General features: G+C 50.6%; 1 protein-coding gene across 2 annotated transcripts in view; it reads left to right on the plus strand.

The window, feature by feature from the left end:
* FAM53B (family with sequence similarity 53 member B) overlaps positions 1-20047 on the plus strand; it is a 48876-nt gene that overhangs the window by 25346 nt on the left and 3483 nt on the right. For both annotated transcript variants that reach the window (XR_010606467.1, XM_065639158.1), the window contains exon 4: positions 4566-5293. Coding sequence is in view for 1 of the 2 variants with exons in the window: in XM_065639158.1 (XP_065495230.1) it covers positions 4566-5293 (728 nt within the window). In the remaining variant the exon portion in view is untranslated. The remainder of the gene's footprint in view (positions 1-4565; positions 5294-20047) is intronic.

Consider the following 20047-nt stretch of genomic DNA (forward strand, 5'->3'; position numbering starts at 1 on the left):
TCTCAAACGTAAGCAGGGGACAGTGGAAAATGCAGGCTGCCTTCTTCCTTGTGCATGGAGACCGAGAGACTGAAATTCGACTTGAACAACATGGGGAAAAAGGGAATTGGATGCACACCCGTGTGAAGAGAAATGTTTGGGTTAGGATCCAAACAGAATTTATCTGCCAAAAAGGAGAAGAAAAATTGATTGAAACCCGTAATTGCTTTACAAGTTGCCGTAATAAATTATGTATTAATGTAAATTATTTCACGGGAAAAGAACGTAGAGGAAACTTGAGCAGAAGGATCATGCATTATGTATAAAAAGGAACTGTAAAAATATTACAGCAGCCCATTTGTGTAGCTGTAGTTAAAGTTGTGTCAGCGTTTTGGTTTTACACCCTTCCCTGTGGTTATGAATGTGGTCATTAAAATTTACTCTGTCACCAGAGGAGCACGGCAGTTGTTTGAAAAGCCTGCGACCATCCCGAAGCTCCAAGGTGCCTGGCATGTCCCTGTGCTGCTCCTGCAAAACCTGGAGCTCAGCGTTTGGAAACGTGGCTGTGATGCTGTGAGGACGGAGCCTGTTCTCCGTGGGGCTGCGCAAAGCCCTCAGAGATGTTTGGAGGACAGCACCCATCTCCTTGATTTTTGGGATGCGATTTCAGCTCACAAGTGCCCTGTGCACTGGAATGCTGGGCTCGTTTGATGTGGTGGAGGTTGCACAGGAGAACAGATGGATGGAGCACAAGGGTGATGGGAGCGGCTGAGGGAGCTGGGGGTTCAGCTGGAGAACAGGAGCTGAGGGGAGACCTTCTGATCTCTGACCTGCCTGAAAGGAGCTTGGAGCCGGGGGGCTTGGTCTCTGCTCCCAAGTAACAAGTGATAGGCTGAGAGGAAATGACCTCAAGTTGCACCAGGGGAGGTTCAGATTGGATCTTGGGAATAATTTCTTCCTGGAAAGGGCTGTTGGGCATTGGAACAGGCTGCCCAGGGCAGTAGTGGAGTCACCATCCCTGGAGGGGTTTAAAAGATGCGGAGATAAGGTTCTTATTGACATGCTTTAGAGGTGGACTTGACAGTGTTGTGTTAATGGTTGGACTCGATGATCTTTAAGGTCTTTTCCAACCAGATGGTTCTATGATTCTGTGTTCACTCCTAAAAGTGAAGGTCTTTTTTGCCTAAATGCAAATTTGGGAAGAGGTAATGGTGCCGATGGTGTTGGAGCATGCTGTCGATGGTCCTAGGGCAGGTTTGGCCATGCTTGCATGCAGGTGGCTTCTGCTTGTCTCTCAAAATAGGAGAGGGGGGGGGGCAAATATAATAAACCAGGTGAGGATCACCCGGCAGCCAGGGCCTGGGGCTTGCCAGGGCTCATTGCCGCTTGCCCAGCCCGGCGAGTCCCACCACATCCCTGGGTCAACGGCTTTGCCACCAAACTGTCTCTGGGGCTAAGTCAGAGCCAACTATCTCAGCCTTGCTTTGGAAGGCAGAAATAATTTGGGTTTGGGTCCTGCTGAGGATGAGCAGCCCGGGAGCTTGCAGCCATAACCTGAATTTAACGCTGCTTTGTGCTGGTCTGAATTTCTCGCTGCTTTGTGCATGGTTTGCAGGAGGGCTCAGGCTGCTGCTGCCGTGGCCAGAGAGGGCAGGACGAGAAATTCGGTCCTCCCCAGGCTGCTGATAACACCCCTTTGTGTCTTGGGAGCTGGAAAGCTATTTCACAACCAAAGAGATGCCAGAAAATTCACTTAGTGTTGCCTCGCCCTGGAAATGGAGATTTGCAGATCAAAATGTCTCGAAAGTAATTTGCTGGACGTGCTGATTAAGTGACTTGAAGTGTTTATTTTTGCAGTTTTAAGTTAAAATCCAAAAGCAAGATGGTATTTCAGCCAAGGACACTTACAGCCATGAAAGACCTGTTTAATCAGGAGTAGAGCTCCTCGTGCCACACTTACATCATTCTGTGATTGTAAATATTCTCCTATCATGTTTCCAATAGGCAAAGGAGAGTTTTCCAGCGAAGCAGCTCACTTGTGAACTGAGGGGTTCTCATGGTGGGTTTTATCCTGGAGCAAATTACTGCCTGGGGGTAAACCGAGCTGAGGTTTGTAATGTAAGAAAATTAAGACATGTTTAACTGCAGCAGTATTAATGGCTCCACTGCAATTATCGTTATCAGCGTGCTCAGGATGTGAATCTTAGTCTTCAAAAATTGAACAGAAAACCAGCTGGTTTTCCTCAATAAGGCTTTCCCAAGTCCTTGAATTATACCCTCAGCCCACAGACTACTCCCTTTTCAATTTAAGGGTGAACAGTTTTCTGTTTGCACTGAAAAAAAACCCCCTATTTTCTGCGTTATTCGGTAGTTTGGGACCAATTACTGGTGCTTGGGGGTCTGGGGGGCCAGGTTGTGCCAGGGTCTCCTCCTGGGGTGCTCTGTGTGACCCCTGCCAAAAAAAACCCAGCTCCCACGGTGCAAGGGGAAAAGCAAATAACCCCAAGCTGGTGCCGGGGATAACGCTGCGATTACAAGTCTCTTCGCAAAGTTTTGAAGATTTATAGCTGTTTGTGCTGAAGCAGGGGTGAAAGAGGAAGGTGTCCCGTATCCTCCTCACCCAGGCCTTTTGTACAGCGCGACATCTCCGGCCAGAGGTTCGTGGCAGCTTGCCATGAAAAAATCAGCTTCTATTTCTGTTTCTTTTGTCTGCTGACCTGACCTGAGAAATCTCTCTGCTGGCAGCATAATGCAGAGGGGGAAAATAATAAAGATCTAAACATAGATGTAGTTGTTTAGCGCAGGTTTCTCACTTTTCATTGTGTTTATTAAAATGAGGCCAGTGGTGGTTAAAATGCTGTGTGTTTATTGAGGGCAGAGCCAGGCTGGTTGTGGCTGGAGCTGTTACGGTGGCATCTGGACACAGGGAGAAATGGGAAAACTGGCCAAGAGTGGTGTAAGGGGCCCCGAATCTCACCTCCTGACTTGAAACTCAGCCTTGGTCAGAAACATTTTGCACCGTTGCACCATCCCTGTCAGGCTGGTACCTCCAGCTGCGGGCTGGGTACAGCTTTTAATTCATCCTTCGCAGTGGAAAAACCCCAAAACCCCTAAAAAAATATTGCACGATTTAGATACGATCATACGAAACTTGGCAGCGACGGTTAGCGAGCACGATTTGCCTCTCTTTGCAGCAGCCGATGACAAAAACAGTCACCAGAGGTCTGGTGGGTGATGACTTTTTTCCATTGCAGCAGCTGATGGGGTTGTCCTACCATGGTTTTCCTGTTGAGCGTCAACCACGTAGCTGCAGAGAGCCTGCGCCGGGGAGCCAGACCGTGATGATACTTTGCTTTCTTCTTTTATCATCAGTGGGATGTGTGCAGGAATTAAATCATCACCTTTAATCCCCTCTTTCGACATGGTCATCGGGGGGATTTCTGGATATTGTAGCTGGGCTTGCGGTCTCCCTTTGTGGAGCTGCCTGTAGTTGTCCACGCTTCAGCCCATGAACTTTGAAGGTGCAGGTTTCTCAGAGGTTTATCCAGGCATCGCAAAACCCATCTGATAAAAGGAATAATTTCGTGCTGACCCCAAAACCATGCAGCAGGTCACCACTGTCTTTTGCTGTGCTGCGTTGGAAGACTGTTAATGCAAGGCAGGTTTGCAGGAGGAAAAAATTCCCCTGTAAACAAGCTGAATGAAAGAGGGAGAAAATGTAAAAAAAAAAAGCTAACCTATTAAGCAATTTATTCCTTTAAATAAATGCTTCAGCGTTATGTTTGTTACAGAAATGCAAACAAGTGTCTGTGCTAGGTACAACTGGGATTTTCAAGGCAGCCCTGAAGAGATGCTAAGCCCAGGTTGCTGCAGAAGAGTAGGAGGGTGTGGGTACCTGGTGCCCATAGCACCAGGTAGGGGGGCACCAGATTTGGGGGACGACAGGGAGATGGGCGATGGGCCTTACGACATGCACCTAAGAACAGCAACTGGCAAAGAACTGCTGGAGGTTTATTGTCTATTATAGCATCAGACATCTTAGCGCTTTTTATGTGCACCAACTTTTGTTAAACTCAGTATCTTTGGGTCGGTTCGGAAGAGATGCTCAGAGCCCTGGTGGGAATACAGTGTTTTGTCCATCTCACCCCAGCAGTGCTACAGTTTTGTGCTCTTCATGTCCTGTTTTTGGGAACCTCTTGGGCAATTGTGGAGCCCAGGACAAACCACATGCATCTCAGGCACAACTTAGCACAGCGATAAGGCGATGGTCATGTCGTTTCATAACACTGAATTTCCCTTAGTTAGTGCAATCTGGATATTCAAAGGCATGTTTTTATCTTCTTCTAGCAGTTTTGCTCCTGCTGTGGTTATCATTTTGTCTCTCCATCTACGCCGCAGCAACCATTCTGCTGGCAGTTTGGAAAACCATATTCCACGAGTTAATTAATTTGTACTGGAAAACGCCCCATATGCTACTCTTTTTGTTTATGGACGTAGAAAGCGAATCACAGAATTAATTAACACTAATGCCTGTGCATGTGTGGGTTTGTTGGTTTTTTTTTTTTCCCCTCTTCTTTCTGAACCAGAAAATGACAGATGGAGGGATCTCAGCAGAAAATGTCCACTTCAGCTCGAGCAGCCGGGCGCCAACATCTGGGACTGCCTGTCGGACAAGGGCGAGGAGAGCTTGCGCTGGCCGAGGGACACGACCAGCACCTGCTCCGTCACCAACCTGATCAAAGACCTCAGCCTCAGCGACCCCCACGGCAACCCCTCCGCACCTCCCAGCAAGCGCCAGTGCCGCTCGCTCTCGTTTTCGGACGAAATGTCCAGCTGCGGCACCTCCTGGAGACCTTTAGGCTCGAAGGTTTGGACCCCGGTGGAGAAACGGAGATGCTACAGCGGGGGCAGCGTCCAACGCTACTCCAACGGCTTCGCCACCATGCAGAGGAGCTCCAGCTTCAGCCTGCCCTCACGCTCCAACCCGCTCTCCTGCGAGCATCCCGCCCTCGGCAGCCGCCTGGGGTGCCAGGCGAGGAAATCGGCCGCCGGCGGGCGCGGGGGAGAGCGGGCGGACATGCAGAGGTCCCTCTCCTGCTCGCACGACCGCTTCTCCTCCTCCTCGGAGTACTGCGGGCCCTCGGCCAGCAGCACGCCCGCCTCCACGCCGGAGCTGGGGCGCCGGGCCGGGGGGCTCTCCCGAAGCCGCTCGCAGCCCTGCGTCCTCAACGACAAGAAGGTCGGGGTCAAGCGGCGGAGACCGGAGGAGGTTCAGGAGCAACGGCCCTCGCTGGACCTCGCCAAGATGACCCAGGTAAGAGGTGGCGGTGCCATCCCTGCGAGCCGGGGCTCAGCGGGGAGGTGATGATTTAGCTAAAAAAGCTTAGCTCAAAAGCCTTTAGCATCCTCCCGAGGCAGCTCTGCGCCACGCAGGGTCACACGGGCGTTGTGGGCAAGCGCGTTCTGTGCGAGCAGAAAACCCGTTCCCCTCCCAGTGGATTTCTTTCATAAAACCCTGCACCGATTTTTGTGCACTGAGTCCACCGTGGTGTTTCCTCCTGCCACGTGTTTCCAGCAGGAATATGTTAAATGCCACATTTTTAAGTTCAGGAGAGAGGAGCCCCAAACCTGCCATGAGCAGGTGAAGGCAGCACCCCAAGGCACCTGCCCCTGGCTCCGTTAGGAGCCGAATTCGTACCGCTGCGGGCTTTACTTGCTCTTTGCCTCTGTAATTTTCCACTCTGGAGATGTTATCACATTTCATTTTCAGTTGCAAACACAAAAAACAACCTCCCTCTTCAATTGCCGCACAAAAGCCAGATTACAGATCTGAAGTGCGAATCGGGGAGGATTTTGCTCCCAAGTCCTCGCCCTGCAAGACCAGATGATGGGGCTTTAGTGAGAGCCAAAGTGACAGTGGCACTGACCGCCCTTCCTCTCCAAGGATGCTGTGGGGCAAAGCCAGTTTCTCCATCATGCCAGACCAAGGGGGAAAGTTTTTTGGCTGGGAAGCAAAGAGCTTGGCTGGGGAGATGCCTGGGAAGACAGCGGGAGCTTCCCTTTCCCTCTGGTGGATGCTGAGCCCAAGCTCCCATTAATGATTTGGATAGCCATGGCTTTGGTGTAGGGAAGTGACCCAAGGATGACAAAAATTTAGTCACTCGTACATCTGAAAGCAGCTCGGTTAATGTTCCTGGAAAAACTTAAGGAATAGTTGTATTTTCTCTGGCTACTGTCCTCCACATCAAAAAAATCCCCCAAAGCGAGAAAGCGACGCCTGAGCATCCTGCGTTTCTTGGCTACCCTTAAGCACGAGATTAGACAAAAATAGTTGTTGGGGTGGTTCGTTCTCTGCAAGAACTGATGCGATAAGGGCAGGATCCCAAAGCTCCAGGCACTGTAGGAACAGGGAAGGGGTTGCCTGGGCACAGCATGTCCCCGGTGCCGGTGATGGGGACCCCCCTCCCGTCCCCTCCTTGCCCCCTACTCCAGGCTGGGTGGCTGGGGCCACCGCCAAACACCCGGGTTGCTGGTACAAACATCCAACACCACCATCACCAAGGAACTCCACGACCGGGATCCAGCCCAAGGCACATCCCGTGAAGCATCCCTGGTTTCCAGGGAGGAATCCCAGCCAGATTTGGGCGCCCACGGCAGCGGATGGATCCCTGATGCAGGGATGCGCTGCTGGGTCCGGAGCAGAGAGGGAAGAAAGCGAAGCCCGGAGCTGTGTGAGGGCCAGGGTTTTTGTAGCTGCTCAGTTATGAAAAGCAGCCCTGGCAGGCTGCTCTCTGCGTGGGAGGACTGGCACAGAGGGACGAGCAGGATTAGGCAAGTTCTGGGGAGCATTCTTGCCTTTGGTGGAGCGTGGGACATGGCCAGAGCCCTCCCTGGGATGAGAAGGCGGTGAAAACCAATGAATTCCTCATGGGCAGTGGGAGACAGGGAATAAATGTGCTCGAGAAAACTCTGCAGGTTTGGGTATTCCCTCAGGCTGCTTTTAAAGCTTCTCTGGGAACGAGACTGCAAAGCAGGTGCTTTCAGGTGAAGAGCTGAATTAACGGCGAGGTGTCCACCTGGCTGCACGTGGCTGGCTTTGTACGGGGTAGAAATGGCTTGTGTGCAATGGTCTTTGTGATACAAAACAGATGAAAAACCAAAGTGTCCAGACTGTGCTTTCCACTAGATCTCGAAGCATTCACTTTACAGATGGGGAAACTGAGGCACAGGGCATGCTGTGAGTCCCTGGGGGGACCAAACCGGGGGTATTGGGTGCTGGATCAGCATCCAACTCGGGCAGCAGATTGTTAATTTTGGCTTATGCTGGTAAGCAGATGTGTTACAGGCCTGAAACCCTGTACCGTAATCAAAATAAAAATAATTTTACTTGAAAGCAATGTTTTCTTCATACCAGGAGGGATATGTAGGCCAGGCAGGAGAGGAGGGAGCTGCTCCTGGAAGCAATTACATGGCCACATAACTAGGCTAATTAAGAAAGAGACCTAAATGCTAAAGTTCTTCTGGGAGAGGGAATACCTGGGAAAATATTGCCTTTAATTCCTCAAAATCCCGTTTCTGTCTCTTCTCTGCAATTCCTGTAGCTCAGAGGGGGACGGTGAGCCGATATCACTCCCCTTCTTATTTACTTAGATGATACCAAAGCAAAGTGGCTTTAACCTTGGGCAGAAACCAAACCGTGAACGCAGTTGTTGTTGAAATAGCGACAATTTTTGAAAGCCGCAGCACTGCATAAATCCTTCAGCTCTTTTTAAACGCATGCCAATGCTCCACTTTGTGCCACTTCGCCTTCGAACTGGGTAAAAGCCCGTTGGGTTGCGCTCAGGTGCGTGGGTGACGATAATGTGTCATTTAATTATCCCCAGTGTCCGGAGGCAGGGGAGATGCGAAGAGGCCGGTTTCTGTCCTTCACCCCAAGCAAGCGGGGTTTTGGGTACCAGGGGAGCTGCCTGGCATCTCCAACCACCCTTGTGCCCCTTAAAACGAGGACATCAACCATCCTCTCGTTTCGGTGCAGTGCTTGGGCTTGCTTTCTACCTTCCATGTGAAGCACAAGCCCAAGGAGGACAACATCCCACCTCTGAAATCCCAGCAGTTCATAGAACCAGAGGATGGTTTGGGTTGAAGGGACCTTCAAAGCTCCCCCAGCGCCCCCCCTGCCGTGAGCAGGGACATCTGCACCAGCTCAGGTTGCTCAGAGCCCCGTCCAGCCTGGCCTGGGATGTCTCCAGGGATGGTTCAGCCACCAGCTCTCTGGCCAACCTGGGCCAGGCTCTCACCACCCTCAGGGTAAAAAAATTCTTCCTCGGTTGTTCTGATAGCACATTAATTAATCTCGTGGCAGCGAGCTCTCCTTCCTAGGCATAGTCTCAGTCTCACAGCTCTGGGACCATGTCCATACTGGCAGGCTGTGACCAGGAATGGTCGGGATCAGATTTTTCTGTGAATTGGTAGGTTTCTCAAAAAGCTGGTTTTATTTTGTTGATGTGGGTGTGCCTGAAATATATGGGAGACAGGCAACGTCATGAGGGTGGCAGGAGCCCTACTAGGACACTTGGACTCCATCTGTCCTCCCAGGTGGGCTCATTTTTGCAGGAACAGGTGGTTTCACCCTTTGCAAGGTGTATTAAGTGAGAAAAACGGATTTTCTAAAAATACAGAGTCTGCCGGAGATGCTGCGTGGTGGAGAGACCTGCGTGGTTTTCCTCTCCTGTGGTCTGGTGTGGTTCTTGTCAAAGGCACCTCGCTGTGCTGGTGACACGGGGACTTGCCATCTCCCACCTCTGCGCCCGCCGCTTTTCAGCGTCTCCGCGTCCATGTTTCCTGCAGGATTTGGGGCGCTGCGTGCCGAAACGCCTCGCGGCAGGAGGAACGCAGGGTTTGGTGGCTTGGCTGAGTCATCTAGGAGAAGCCAAGCCATGGGCCAGCCCCGGAGCTGGCGTGTGTGCTGGCGGAGCAGATCGCTTCCCTTCACGTGGGAGGTGCGAGGGACACGTGGCACGTCTGTGACACCGACCGCGGCCACCCTGAATGAGAATTTGCAATCGTCCCCAGCAACGGCAAAACGAGCCCTCGCTATCTCTTGCCTGTTCTGTTTCCTGCCTTGTAAAATTTTGATACAGTTGTTGCTGAGACATTTTAATTTCTGTTAAAGCATTTCCCAACTCAGCTATCCTTTGTACAGATTTCTTTAAGTGAATCATTTTTATGTATATATGTGTGTGTGTGTGTTTGTGTGTATGTGTGTATATATGTGTGTGTATATGTGTGTGTGTGTTTGTGTGTGTGTATATGTATGTGTGTGTTTGTGTGTATGTGTGTGTGTATATATGTGTGTGTGTGTGTGTATATGTGTGTGTATGTGTGTGTGTGTATGTGTATATATGTGTGTGTATGTGTGTATATGTGTGTGTGTATGTGTGTATATGTGTGTGTGTGTGTGTATATATGTGTGTGTGTGTGTGTATATATATATACACAATGAGGTTCTTAGGGGCATGGTTTAGTGCCAGAGTTAGGTTAATGGTTGGACTCAATGATCTTGAGGGTCTCTTCCAACCAAACGATTCTATTATTCTATTTTATATATTTTTGTATATATATATATAAAATTGTGGGTGCCTTAAAAATGGGGGAAGAGCAATGTATGTGTGTGTGTGTGCCTGGCCTGGATAAACCCCTTGATAGGACAAGGGGTGGTGGTTTTAAACTAAAAGAGGGGAGATTCAGGCCAGACATAAGGAAGAAATTGTTGGCCCTGAGGGTGGTGAGAGCCTGGCCCGGGTTGCCCAGAGAGGTGGTGGCTGAACCATCCCTGGAGACATCCCAGGCCAGGCTGGACGGGGCTCTGAGCAACCTGAGCTGGTGCAGATGTCCCTGCTCATGGCAGGGGGGGCGCTGGGGGAGCTTTGGAGGGCCCTGCAACCCAAACCATCCTGTGATCCTATGGCTCTCTGAAGCACTGAACGTGCTTGAGAAGGAAGAATTCTGGAGAAGACTTTGTGCCTGAAAGACACAAAGTTACGGGGAGGATGCTGTGATGTTGGAGCTGGGTACAATGGCACTATTTGCGTGCCGTTCACGGAGTGCCTTCACTGTCCTCTGAGGAGCACATGCCTTTGCAGGATGGAGTCATGCTCACCAGGAATCACAAGAGCCTTCTCCTGAAATACGGGCGTGTGGTTCTTGGCGTTTTTGAGGATGAAAACCAGTTTCAGCCTGGACTGGAGATGCAGAGGAGCAGAGTGTGTCATGGTCTGGATGGTTAGGAGTCAGGCTGTCCCCTGCCTTGTTGTCCCTTGCAAATTAAGGAATAATGGCAGTTTACATGTGGATCCATACTCAGAGGAGCCCGTACGCTCCCAAAGCTGAAGTAAACATCTCACCAGCTTAGAAATGTGTCAGGCTGGTCTTGACTCTGTGTGGGGAGAAGTTTTAAACTGCAGGATGGGAGAAGTGACTTCTCTGATCACCCAGGTCTTTCCTCGAGGGGTAAAATCCTCTAAATTTCCATGTGAGCAGGTTTTCTGCTTAAATTCTGGCAGCTTTCAGGCTTGTCAGTGGGGGCAGGAGGGGCGGCACCGATCTCTGTTGGCATCAGCACCCACTCGAGCCGGTGGCAAATATTGCCAAAAGGTAGTGACAGGGGAAAAAACTGGAGGTTTTAAATTCCAGTCGTATCCCAGGAAATAGTTTGCTCTTGATGTAACTTCTGAGACAGATTCCAGCTTCCAGGCCCCAGAGTTTTTTAAATAAACACAAACGAAGAGAGCTTGCAAAGGTCAATTTGTGGCTTGGTGGGAAAAAGCCTTCGGTTTGGGATCAAAAGAAAATAACGCGGTTCGAAGGGCGCAGAGGACCTCAGAAGCTGGTTGGATTCACTTTGGTCAGACTATTCCACGTGCCACCGTTGTTATTCATTGCCCTGTTTTGTTTTGGGTTTTTTTTTAATTTAAAAAAGACAAGTGGCTGAAAAAAATTCAAGTCAATATTGGAAATTAGGTTCATAATGATGTTTACTCCTGGCGTGAACCGTTAACGTGTTGGGTGTTTTTCCCTACCTGCTCCTTTGAGAAACAAGTCTCTGTATTAGCTGAAGTAGAGCAAACCTGCCCCTGGCTGGTGGCCACCGCGGCAGGGTGGACCAGTGGTCCCCGTGGAGGTTGCCCACTGGCACAAGCCCACGGTGCTGCCATCCTCTGCCTGCCACGCCAGGGAGGATGCTCGTCCGCTGTGAGAAGCTTCACCCCTGAAATATTTCTGTGGCCTCCAGAGATGTTTTGCATCAGTTTTTCCCTGCGCTGCGCTAAAAAGAAAAGCTTTTTTTGGGGCATCATAGATTGGCCTGGTCTAAGAATTTTAACAGATCCAAGTGCGTATGCTTTTTAATGCGTAGAGGGCAATATGTTTGAGAGGAGAGGATGTTTTTGAAGTTACGGCATTGGACTGGATCTCATATGCATTAGCTCCTCTTTTGCAAACGTCCTTCAAGCAGAGTTTCCCTGCCTCAGTTTCCCATATGGAAAAATGAAGGCAATGCATTTTTTTCACCTACCCCTGTCCGTAAGCTCCTGAGGCTGTGCCTGCTTGGGTGGGATGTGATTTGGGTGCTCCCCACAGCAATAAAACCTTGCTCTTGGGTACCGAGTCATATCGCTGCCAGAAGTAGTACCCAAAAAAGTTGCATCTCCTTAGAAGTGGCTGATTTGTTGTTGTGGCTTTGGAGTGACCATTTCAGGCAAGGTACTTTGGTACAGTCACAGGATGCTTGTAGGAGGTGATTTATTGTAGCAGCTCTTATTTTAGTTACCCGACAGAACTTTTAATAGCAGTAATGTATAATGCAATGACATCTATTGTTTTGATTTTACAGTCAAAATGGTCCCATCTGCCCCAGTTATAAATTGGTGACTCACCCAACACAATGGGCTGAAAATAAATGCAGCTGTGGAAGCAGAAACGGGCTGTGCCGCGATTTCTGCCACGAAATCACTTTTCCAGTGTGGGCTGGGACTCATGTGCATGGATGGGCTCCTCCAGCAGCATCCTTCACCCGTGCAAGCTTGATCCGAGTGCCAAAGGGCCCCGTGGTACCCAGGGACCGTGTCCTGCCACCATCCCCTGCTCCTGCTCCATCCCATTGCAAGGTCCAGGGATGCAGGTTTGGGTATTGGACCCTATTTCACGTTCCCAGGGCTGGAAACACAAGCAAAGCTTGGCAGTGCCTGTCCCAAACACACACAAAATCTGATTGTATCCCCAAGACACGCATCTGACATGTGCTATTTAACCTTCCGGTCCACGGGCTCTTACGCTATGTGGACCCAAAGAGCAGCTTTTGTAGAGCACAGAGATTCATCCTCGAATGGATCGGCATGCTCGAAAGTGGTGGCCAAAAGTGATTTTTCACACTGTTTTTATAAAATACCCAAACCCCGGCATTCTGGGAGATTTCCAGGCTTGCTTCTCCCTCCCATGGCTCCGGTGGATGCAGTGGTGGCAGGATCTGCAGATGGTGCTTGGGTTTTTGTCCCCTCAAATGTGCTTCATCCATCACATCTTCCAGAGGATTTTGGAGGCGTTGGAAGGCTGGCGCAAGGTGCAGATTTTGGATCTGTGTCAAAGCCCGGTGCAGTGGTGGGAATGGCTCCTTTGGGCATAAGGCAACGTGGCCTCCCAGGCAGATGGTGTTTTTTGCAGAAAATATTTTTCCAATGCAAAATTTTAGTAGTGATGGTCAGAAGTTACTTGGGAGTCTCTTGCCTTGCGTAACTCTCCCTGAGCGTTTCAGAAAGCAGCGCTAAATAAACCAGGAAGGCAGCTGAGTTTTATTTTCAAGAGAAAGATGCTCAGGGTTAGCCTGGAACGGAGACTGTGTCAGAAAATGATGTGTCCTTTAAGTCTGCAGTTAATTTGCAGGAGGCCACGGAGCTGGGTACGACGGTGGGTGCAGGTGCCCCAGGAGCAGTTTCAGGGACATGACTCCACATTGCTTCCTCCCCTTGCATTTTTAATCCAACCCAACATTAATTTGATGCCTGGGGAAAAGCAGGCTGTGATTATCACCTTAAATTACTCACCGTGTGCTAAGCCTGCTCTGTTTATGTTGCAGAAGGCGAGAGGTTGGTGCGGGGAGGTGTTTGGGATTAGGTGCACCCTCGCACCTCCTGCCACACATTTGTTGTCCCAGGTTTACACCTTTCCGTAAATTCTGGATTTACGGTCATCCACGACATGATTTTTTTTCCCTTTACTCGCTGGTAGTTTCTTTAATGGTGCTGTCAATGGGGTGACACTGTCCCCGTGCTGGTGACAAGATTGGTGTGGGGTGTAATGCTGGGCACCCTCTGGTGCCTCTATGTGAATTATACCCACAGAAATCAGGTGGAAGTGTTCAGCTGGAGCAGGTTTCCACTGACATGGGCTGATTCAGGGAGATGAGAGCGCTTCAGAAAGCATTTTGTTAAAGGAATTGGTTGAGATATTCTTGGAAGTTTGGTTTTAATTTCTGTAAGGTAATTTAGGGCATGAAGTGGGGCCACAATAGTAGAATAGAGCTATTACTTCTGTATTGAAAATGATGCAATAATGCCCAAACAGAATAGGGCTGAGATTCTCAAAAAATGTGTTTAAAAAAAAAAAATCCATACTAGTGATGTTTCATCCTATCTTGGAACAAGTCAAAATACCAGCATCTCCCCACGGATGAGCCTCCCCAAACCCTGAAGTTTTGCCAGCTCTGGGGACAAGCCAGGTTCCAGCTCACCATTGCTTATGCGAGAACCATTCCAGTTAGATCCATGACATTGCAATAGCATCACTGGGAGATCAGACCAGCCCTGATGCCGTGGTCTCTGCTCCGAGCTGTGGGATGCTGCGGGATGCTCTGGGATGCTGCGGGATGCTCTGGGATGCTCTGGGATGCTGCGGGATGCTCTGGGATGCTGCAGGAAGCTGTGAGATGCTGTGGGATGGTGCGCCCAGGTGGGACAGTCGAGCCCCAGGGAGCATCCCTGCTCTCTGGTTCTGTGCATAGCCGTGCCTGCTGGATTTCTCTGTGATTTCTGGGATTCCTCTCTCCAGCATCTCCCTGGGACTCTCTGGCACCGGGAGGATCGCTGTCGGCAGATCACGTAGCAGCTTTTTGTTTTGCGTTTGGGGAAACCCACTGTCATTGGGGCAGCTAGAGAGCTCCAAAGACAAGAGCAAAACTGCGAGTAAAATCAAATTAACTCCACAGGATCCAGACACAGCACTAATATTAATGACTTAAAGCCTCTTTCTTGCTTTTTTGTTCTGTTTTGTTTGTTTAATACTGTGGTGCGAAGTGACTTGGTAGGATAATAGATATTTCTGAGCCTGCTCATGAAAGCTGTTTTTCACACTGAACGGAATACAAGCAAAATTATGTGCTAAAGCTGTAGACTTCCAGTGCACCGTCTAAGTACCGGTGCCTGCTATTGCAAAATTTGGGCTATGTAAATGCTGTGTAAATATTCCTCTTGGTTAGCGGCTGAGAAGGGGAAGAGTGGGGAAGGCAGATCCTGAAAACAAGGGCAGCATCGTGGTACCCGCGGGGATGCTCCTGCAGAACCGCTCCGTGGCACGTCAGCCTGACAAGGGTGTAGGGGTGCCTGCAAATTTCTCAATGCCTCCATAGATAAAATTTAAAAAAATGTGTAGAATAGTGGATGAGTTTGAGCTCCCTGACGTGGCACCGCCGCGTGTGTAACCCAGCTCCAGCTCCGCACCAGGCACACGAGCTCCGTTTGCATTTCACGTACCCCATAACTGCCTCCTGTGTTTGCCTTCCTCAGGTATTTCAGTCATTTCTTTCCCGACACTTCATCCATCGCTCAGAGGCTCTTTCTGTGGCAGGACAGGGTTGGTGTCAGACCCACGCCCCCCCCTCGATGGCAATGTTGATCTTGGCAGCCGGTGCTGCTGAGCTGCGTGCAGCAGCTCGGGGATGGAGCTGGAGAAGGTTGTGGGTGCCTTCAAAGTGGGGGAAGAGCAACATGTGTGTGTGTGCCTGGCCTGGATAGAACAAGGAGGGATAGTTTTAAACTAAAGGAGGGGAGATTCAGGTGAGACATGAGGAAGGGTTTTTTTACGCTGAGGGTGGTGAGAGCCTGGCCCAGGTTGGCCAGAGAGGTGGTGGATGAACCATCCCTGGAGACACCCCAGGCCAGGCTGGACGGGGCTCTGAGCAACCTGAGCTGGTGCAGATGTCCCTGCCCATGGCAGGGGGGGTGCTGGGGGAGCTGGGAACATCCCTTCAACCCAAACCATCCTGTGATCCTATGATTCTCCGAAGCCCTGAATGTGCTTGAGAAGGCAGAGTTCTAGCGAAGCCCCCAATGGAAGTGGCTTTGCTGGATGGGGAGGGCTGGCAGAGCCGCATCGTCCGCGCACGGAGCAGCACCGCTCGCACCCCCCTTTCCTTCTGGCACCGGGTTCTTTTCAGCTTTATGAAGCAACTGTAGCCCAGTGTGCGAACGGGAGGTGATGACAGCTCGGGAGGTCGGGCCGGTGGTGCTGACAGCTCGTAGCGTTACACCTTCCCCAGGAAAACTGCGGCAATCACCTGGCAGGGTGGGGAAAAAAAAACCGCAAACAGTGTTTACGCAAAAGCCACGATCACCACAGGGATCGCAGCCCTGCTAATATTTGTTCTAGTGGATCCACTGTGTTTACAGAGGTGTGTTTCAGGGAAAAGCTCACAGCTGGGTGTTTTATGAGGGGAAGAGTTATACGAAGAAATGTTGCTGAGGGATTTCTCCGGCTTGCTCGCTGTTGGGGCTGCCAGCTCCTGTCCCCCATGCTCAAGGGAAAGAAAAACCTCTGGAAAAGGAGGGATGCGGGGCTGAGTCAGCTCCTGAAGCCTCCCCGGCTTTTAGCGTTGGTCTGTGCACGGTGCAGACATCATGAGAGCCCCGTGGGAAGTAGATTCAGCCTGAGCGTGGTCACCACCGCTCGTCTCATTCCAAGTGGACAAGGATTTCTGATTTGTATTTTTAAATGATTTTTGGGGGGGGTTTGCTTTAGTAACATCTCATTTTCTTCCCCTCCCAGAGATTGCCCAGTGTGCTCCCTGGGCAGCTGGTTTGCTGCAGCTTTGGGGAGAGCCGGGGGATGAAAACCCAACACTTCAAATGGTCAGAAACGGGTTATAGTGGCTGTGAGTGAAGGTGTTTTGGGAGGAAGGTACATGACAGATGCTCACGGGGTGAAGGCAAGATGGCCACAAACATCTCCTGAAAGCCACCCATGTCAGATTCAGGAGGGTGTCAGGATTCCCCATGGTTTCCTTGAGACGAGCAGCGGTTTTGGTGCCCGATGCCCCTTTGGCGCTGAAGGACGAGGTTGTGGAGAGGCTCAGAGGGGGTCCAGGGCTGCCTGGTCGTGGGGAACAAGCACCACATTGTGCCACCAAAACTGCTCTTTGGCCGGTATCAATGGAGGACTTGACTGCCCGCTTTTGCCAGCTCAGCACTTCAGCACGCGCTGAATTCACCCAATAAATAAAAAACGAGTAGAAAAACTCCCAAAGGGTTGAGAACAGACGCTGCATTGATGGTGGTGGCTGATCCACCACTGCTCCACGGCCAGCACAGGTGATGCTGGCTTGGTTATCCCCATCTTGGGGGGACCCTTCCCCAAAATGTTCATCCCCCGCTGGGAAGGTGAAATATGGAATTTTTCGGCAGCTGGTGCCTGTGAAAACTTGCTTTCTGAGCCGAACTCTGGCAAACCCAGGTCAGAGGGAGTTCCTTTCTCCACGAGCAGTCGCTGCCCCGCTGGAAGCTGCGGGACCATTGGAAGGGTTTTTCCATCCTGTTACAGGGAAGGTGAAAATATTACCTGGAACGATTCAAGGCAGTTCGTGGAAAATGTTGGGTTGCAGCATGTGTGGATTTGAGCAGGGAAAATGAGGCCGCTGGCTCGATTATCTTGTCGAAGTCCAATAAAATGCATAATTTCCCTGAAAGTCAAGTACATTCACGGCTGTTCTCGGAGATGTGTCCAGCCTTGGAAACGCTTTTCCTTTGGATGGGAAGAGTGTGCCTTGGACCTGTTTAGTTGCTCTCCAGGTTGCATCCTCCTTCATTCATCATTACAGGCATCACCCATCTCCTCCTCTGAAGCTCTGCAGAGCATCTTCCACCCTCTCAGGAGGCTTTCGCCTGCCCGCAGCAGCCCGACATGCTCACACCTGGGTACTGAGCCCAGGGAAGCGCCGCAGCCAGGAGATGAGCTTGATTAGCAGAAGAAAAATTAACGTTCTCCGAATTGCCAGCTTTTTGTTTGTAGAAAGGATTTGCACTTCTGAGACGGCTGTTGACTTTCAGGAGACTTAGGCTTTCAAGTACCTAAATCGCTTTTGGAAATATGCTTGCAAATTTTTGTAAGTACTTAGAGAATATTTCTCCTACATCCTCAGGGCTTTTCCAAGAGCAGCGGTAATTACAAGTTGTCCATTAACCACAATGTGCAGATCTCTGCTTGAAGCTGTTAGAAGACAGACCGCACGGAAAGGCACAGCTTGTATTTAAAAAAACGGGAGAAGGATGACATGGGGATTGGTTGCAGTTGGGTTTTTAAGAGGACAAATGCTTGGTTTTTCACGTGGACTTGTGGGTTTTTGGAAGGTTTCAGAGACTGAAGGCCACATGAAATGGAGCTTGGGCAGTGGCCAACTGCTCCTTGGGCAGCAGGAGCTTCTCCTTTCAGATACAGGAGCCCTTGCGTCATCTCCTGCTACAACTCGTTTTACCTTCGTGCGTCATTTAGCGTGGTGGCCAAAGCCTCTGAACAACGTGTGGTCAGTGGGTACAAATTCAGGACAAGTACCTGGGATTTCTTAAGAAATTACTGGAATGCGAAATAGCTGGGGCTTTGACCTGCGTCCCTCAGGGGATATGTAAAGGGATGATTTTTGCTTCATTTAGAGCCTGGGGTGAGTTATTTTGGTGGAGTTACTCCCAGCTTCCTTAGATTTGAAAGAAAAAAAAACCAACAACTAACCCTCAAGTAAATGCGCATAAATGCCCTGGGCATGTCTGGGGGGATGTTTGGACATCCATATTAGTTCAATGATGTTTGCCTGACCTGTATTAACAGGTTCTGGTGATGAGGTTTTACAGCTTTCAGAAATTCTTAGCCGTGCTCTGTGTTGGAAACACAGTACGCCCTCCTACACATCCCCGCTTGCTGTCTCCAGCCTAAACCCCCTTCAGAGAATCACAGAATCACAGGATGGTTTGGGTTGGAAGGGACCTTCCCAGCTCCCCCAGCGCCCCCCCTGCCATGAGCAGGGACATCTGCACCAGCTCAGGTTGCTCAGAGCCCCGTCCAGCCTGGCCTGGGATGTCTCCGGGGATGCTTCAGCCACCACCTCTCTGGCCAACCCGGGCCAGGCTCTCACCGCCCTCAGCATCAAAAATTTCTTCCTGATGTCCAGTCTGAATCACCCATCTTTTAGTTTAAAATCACCACCCCTTGTCCTTTCACAACAGGCTCTGTTAAAAAGTCCATACTTGCCAGGTTTTTGCTGCTCCAGGCTCTCAAAGAGCTGCTGGTACCTCTGTTTGCAGATTTAACCCCATCAAACAGCTCGTTTGAGAAAATACTGATTGATGCCAGGTGCTGGTGAAGCCTCAAGGGAATCCCACCTGATCCATATTTCCACCGAGCCATGAACTGCCCATAACTTCTCATGGAGTGTAGTTTTCCTCCTTTAGAGTAGATTTTCTTCATGTGCTATAGGCAAAATATAAGCCATGTACCCATGCTGCAGTCTTCTCATCACTGAGGTTTCTATTGACACTGAAAAAAAAAGCCTGTCCCAAGAGAGGGACTTTGAAAAGCCAGGAATCTCCCAACCAGGAGCCCTAGGTTGTTGCAAATATGCTTCAGGTTTCCTACTGCGCATAAACGCCACGTCAGGAAAAGCAGCCGTAAGGAGAAGGGGACTCGTGTGCTCATACCTGTTTATTGGTGTGATTTTGGAGGACTTGGGATCAGGTGAGCATCTTCAGCTTGCAAGGGGGCTGCCTTCCCCCCGGGTATTTGTTGGACGCACGTTCAGGCCCATGGGGTGGGACGTGGCCAGGACAGGTGTCCGCGAGGCGAGTTCACCATCACGCACTCGCTTTGCACGCTGTCTGCTGCGAGGAGCTTGCGCAAGCTGCCGAGATGCTCCACGCTCTTCTGCTCGGAGCACGCCAGCGGGATGGCCACGTTATTTCCATTGGCATTCGCTAATTAGGATTTCGTTTACTCCTTTAAAAAACAACCCAGGTGGAAGGCATGCCCTGTCAGGTAAGCACGCTTGTGGTCAGACGGCATCTCCGAGAGGTGGTGTCTGCTCTGCTCTGGAGGGGTTTGAGTGCTTGTGAGCTCCTTCTCATTGCTGGAAATTGAAACTGTTTTGAAGATGTGATGCTACATCAACTAAATCAAGTTTCTGGCCAAGGCAACCAGCCGTGGGCCCTCTTCATTAGAGAGACAAGGGGCAGAGAACTGACCTTGCATGGTTTTTAACGAGGGAGGACACCCACGAACCATCACAACAGAGGGTTGAGCAGCACCCGAGCTCCAGCTGCTTAAAGAAGGGGCCGGAGTTTCTTGTAGCTAGTTTAGTACATGGCGTTGTTGGAAACATTCATTTATTTTCGGGAGAACAGCTCTGTACGGCCTTACGCGTGCGACTGGGAGGTGCGTGGGGTGCAGGTGGTGGTGGGACTGTAGAATCATAGAATGGTGGGGCTGATCTGGACTGGGCTGGGTTTGATGCTGCGGGGCTGGGTTTGATGCTGCGGGGCTGGGAGAAGCGCAGGAGCTGCTGCGGGCAGGTCGGGGTTTGCAGCGGCTGCCCAGCTCCTGCAGTTGGATGTTTCAGCTGATCTACTGCGATGGGGGGTTCGCAGGTTTGGGGGGGTCTCTTGCCTCATCTGATGGAACTTCTCGCCCAGTGCAGCCTCAGGATTCCCTCCGGTTCCTGTCCCCGCACCTCTCAGCTGCGTTTTTTCCCCGCCTCGTTTTTGCA

The sequence above is a fragment of the Caloenas nicobarica genome, chromosome 7 (genome assembly GCF_036013445.1).
Source record: "Caloenas nicobarica isolate bCalNic1 chromosome 7, bCalNic1.hap1, whole genome shotgun sequence".
In the NCBI taxonomy this organism is placed as follows: domain Eukaryota; kingdom Metazoa; phylum Chordata; class Aves; order Columbiformes; family Columbidae; genus Caloenas; species Caloenas nicobarica.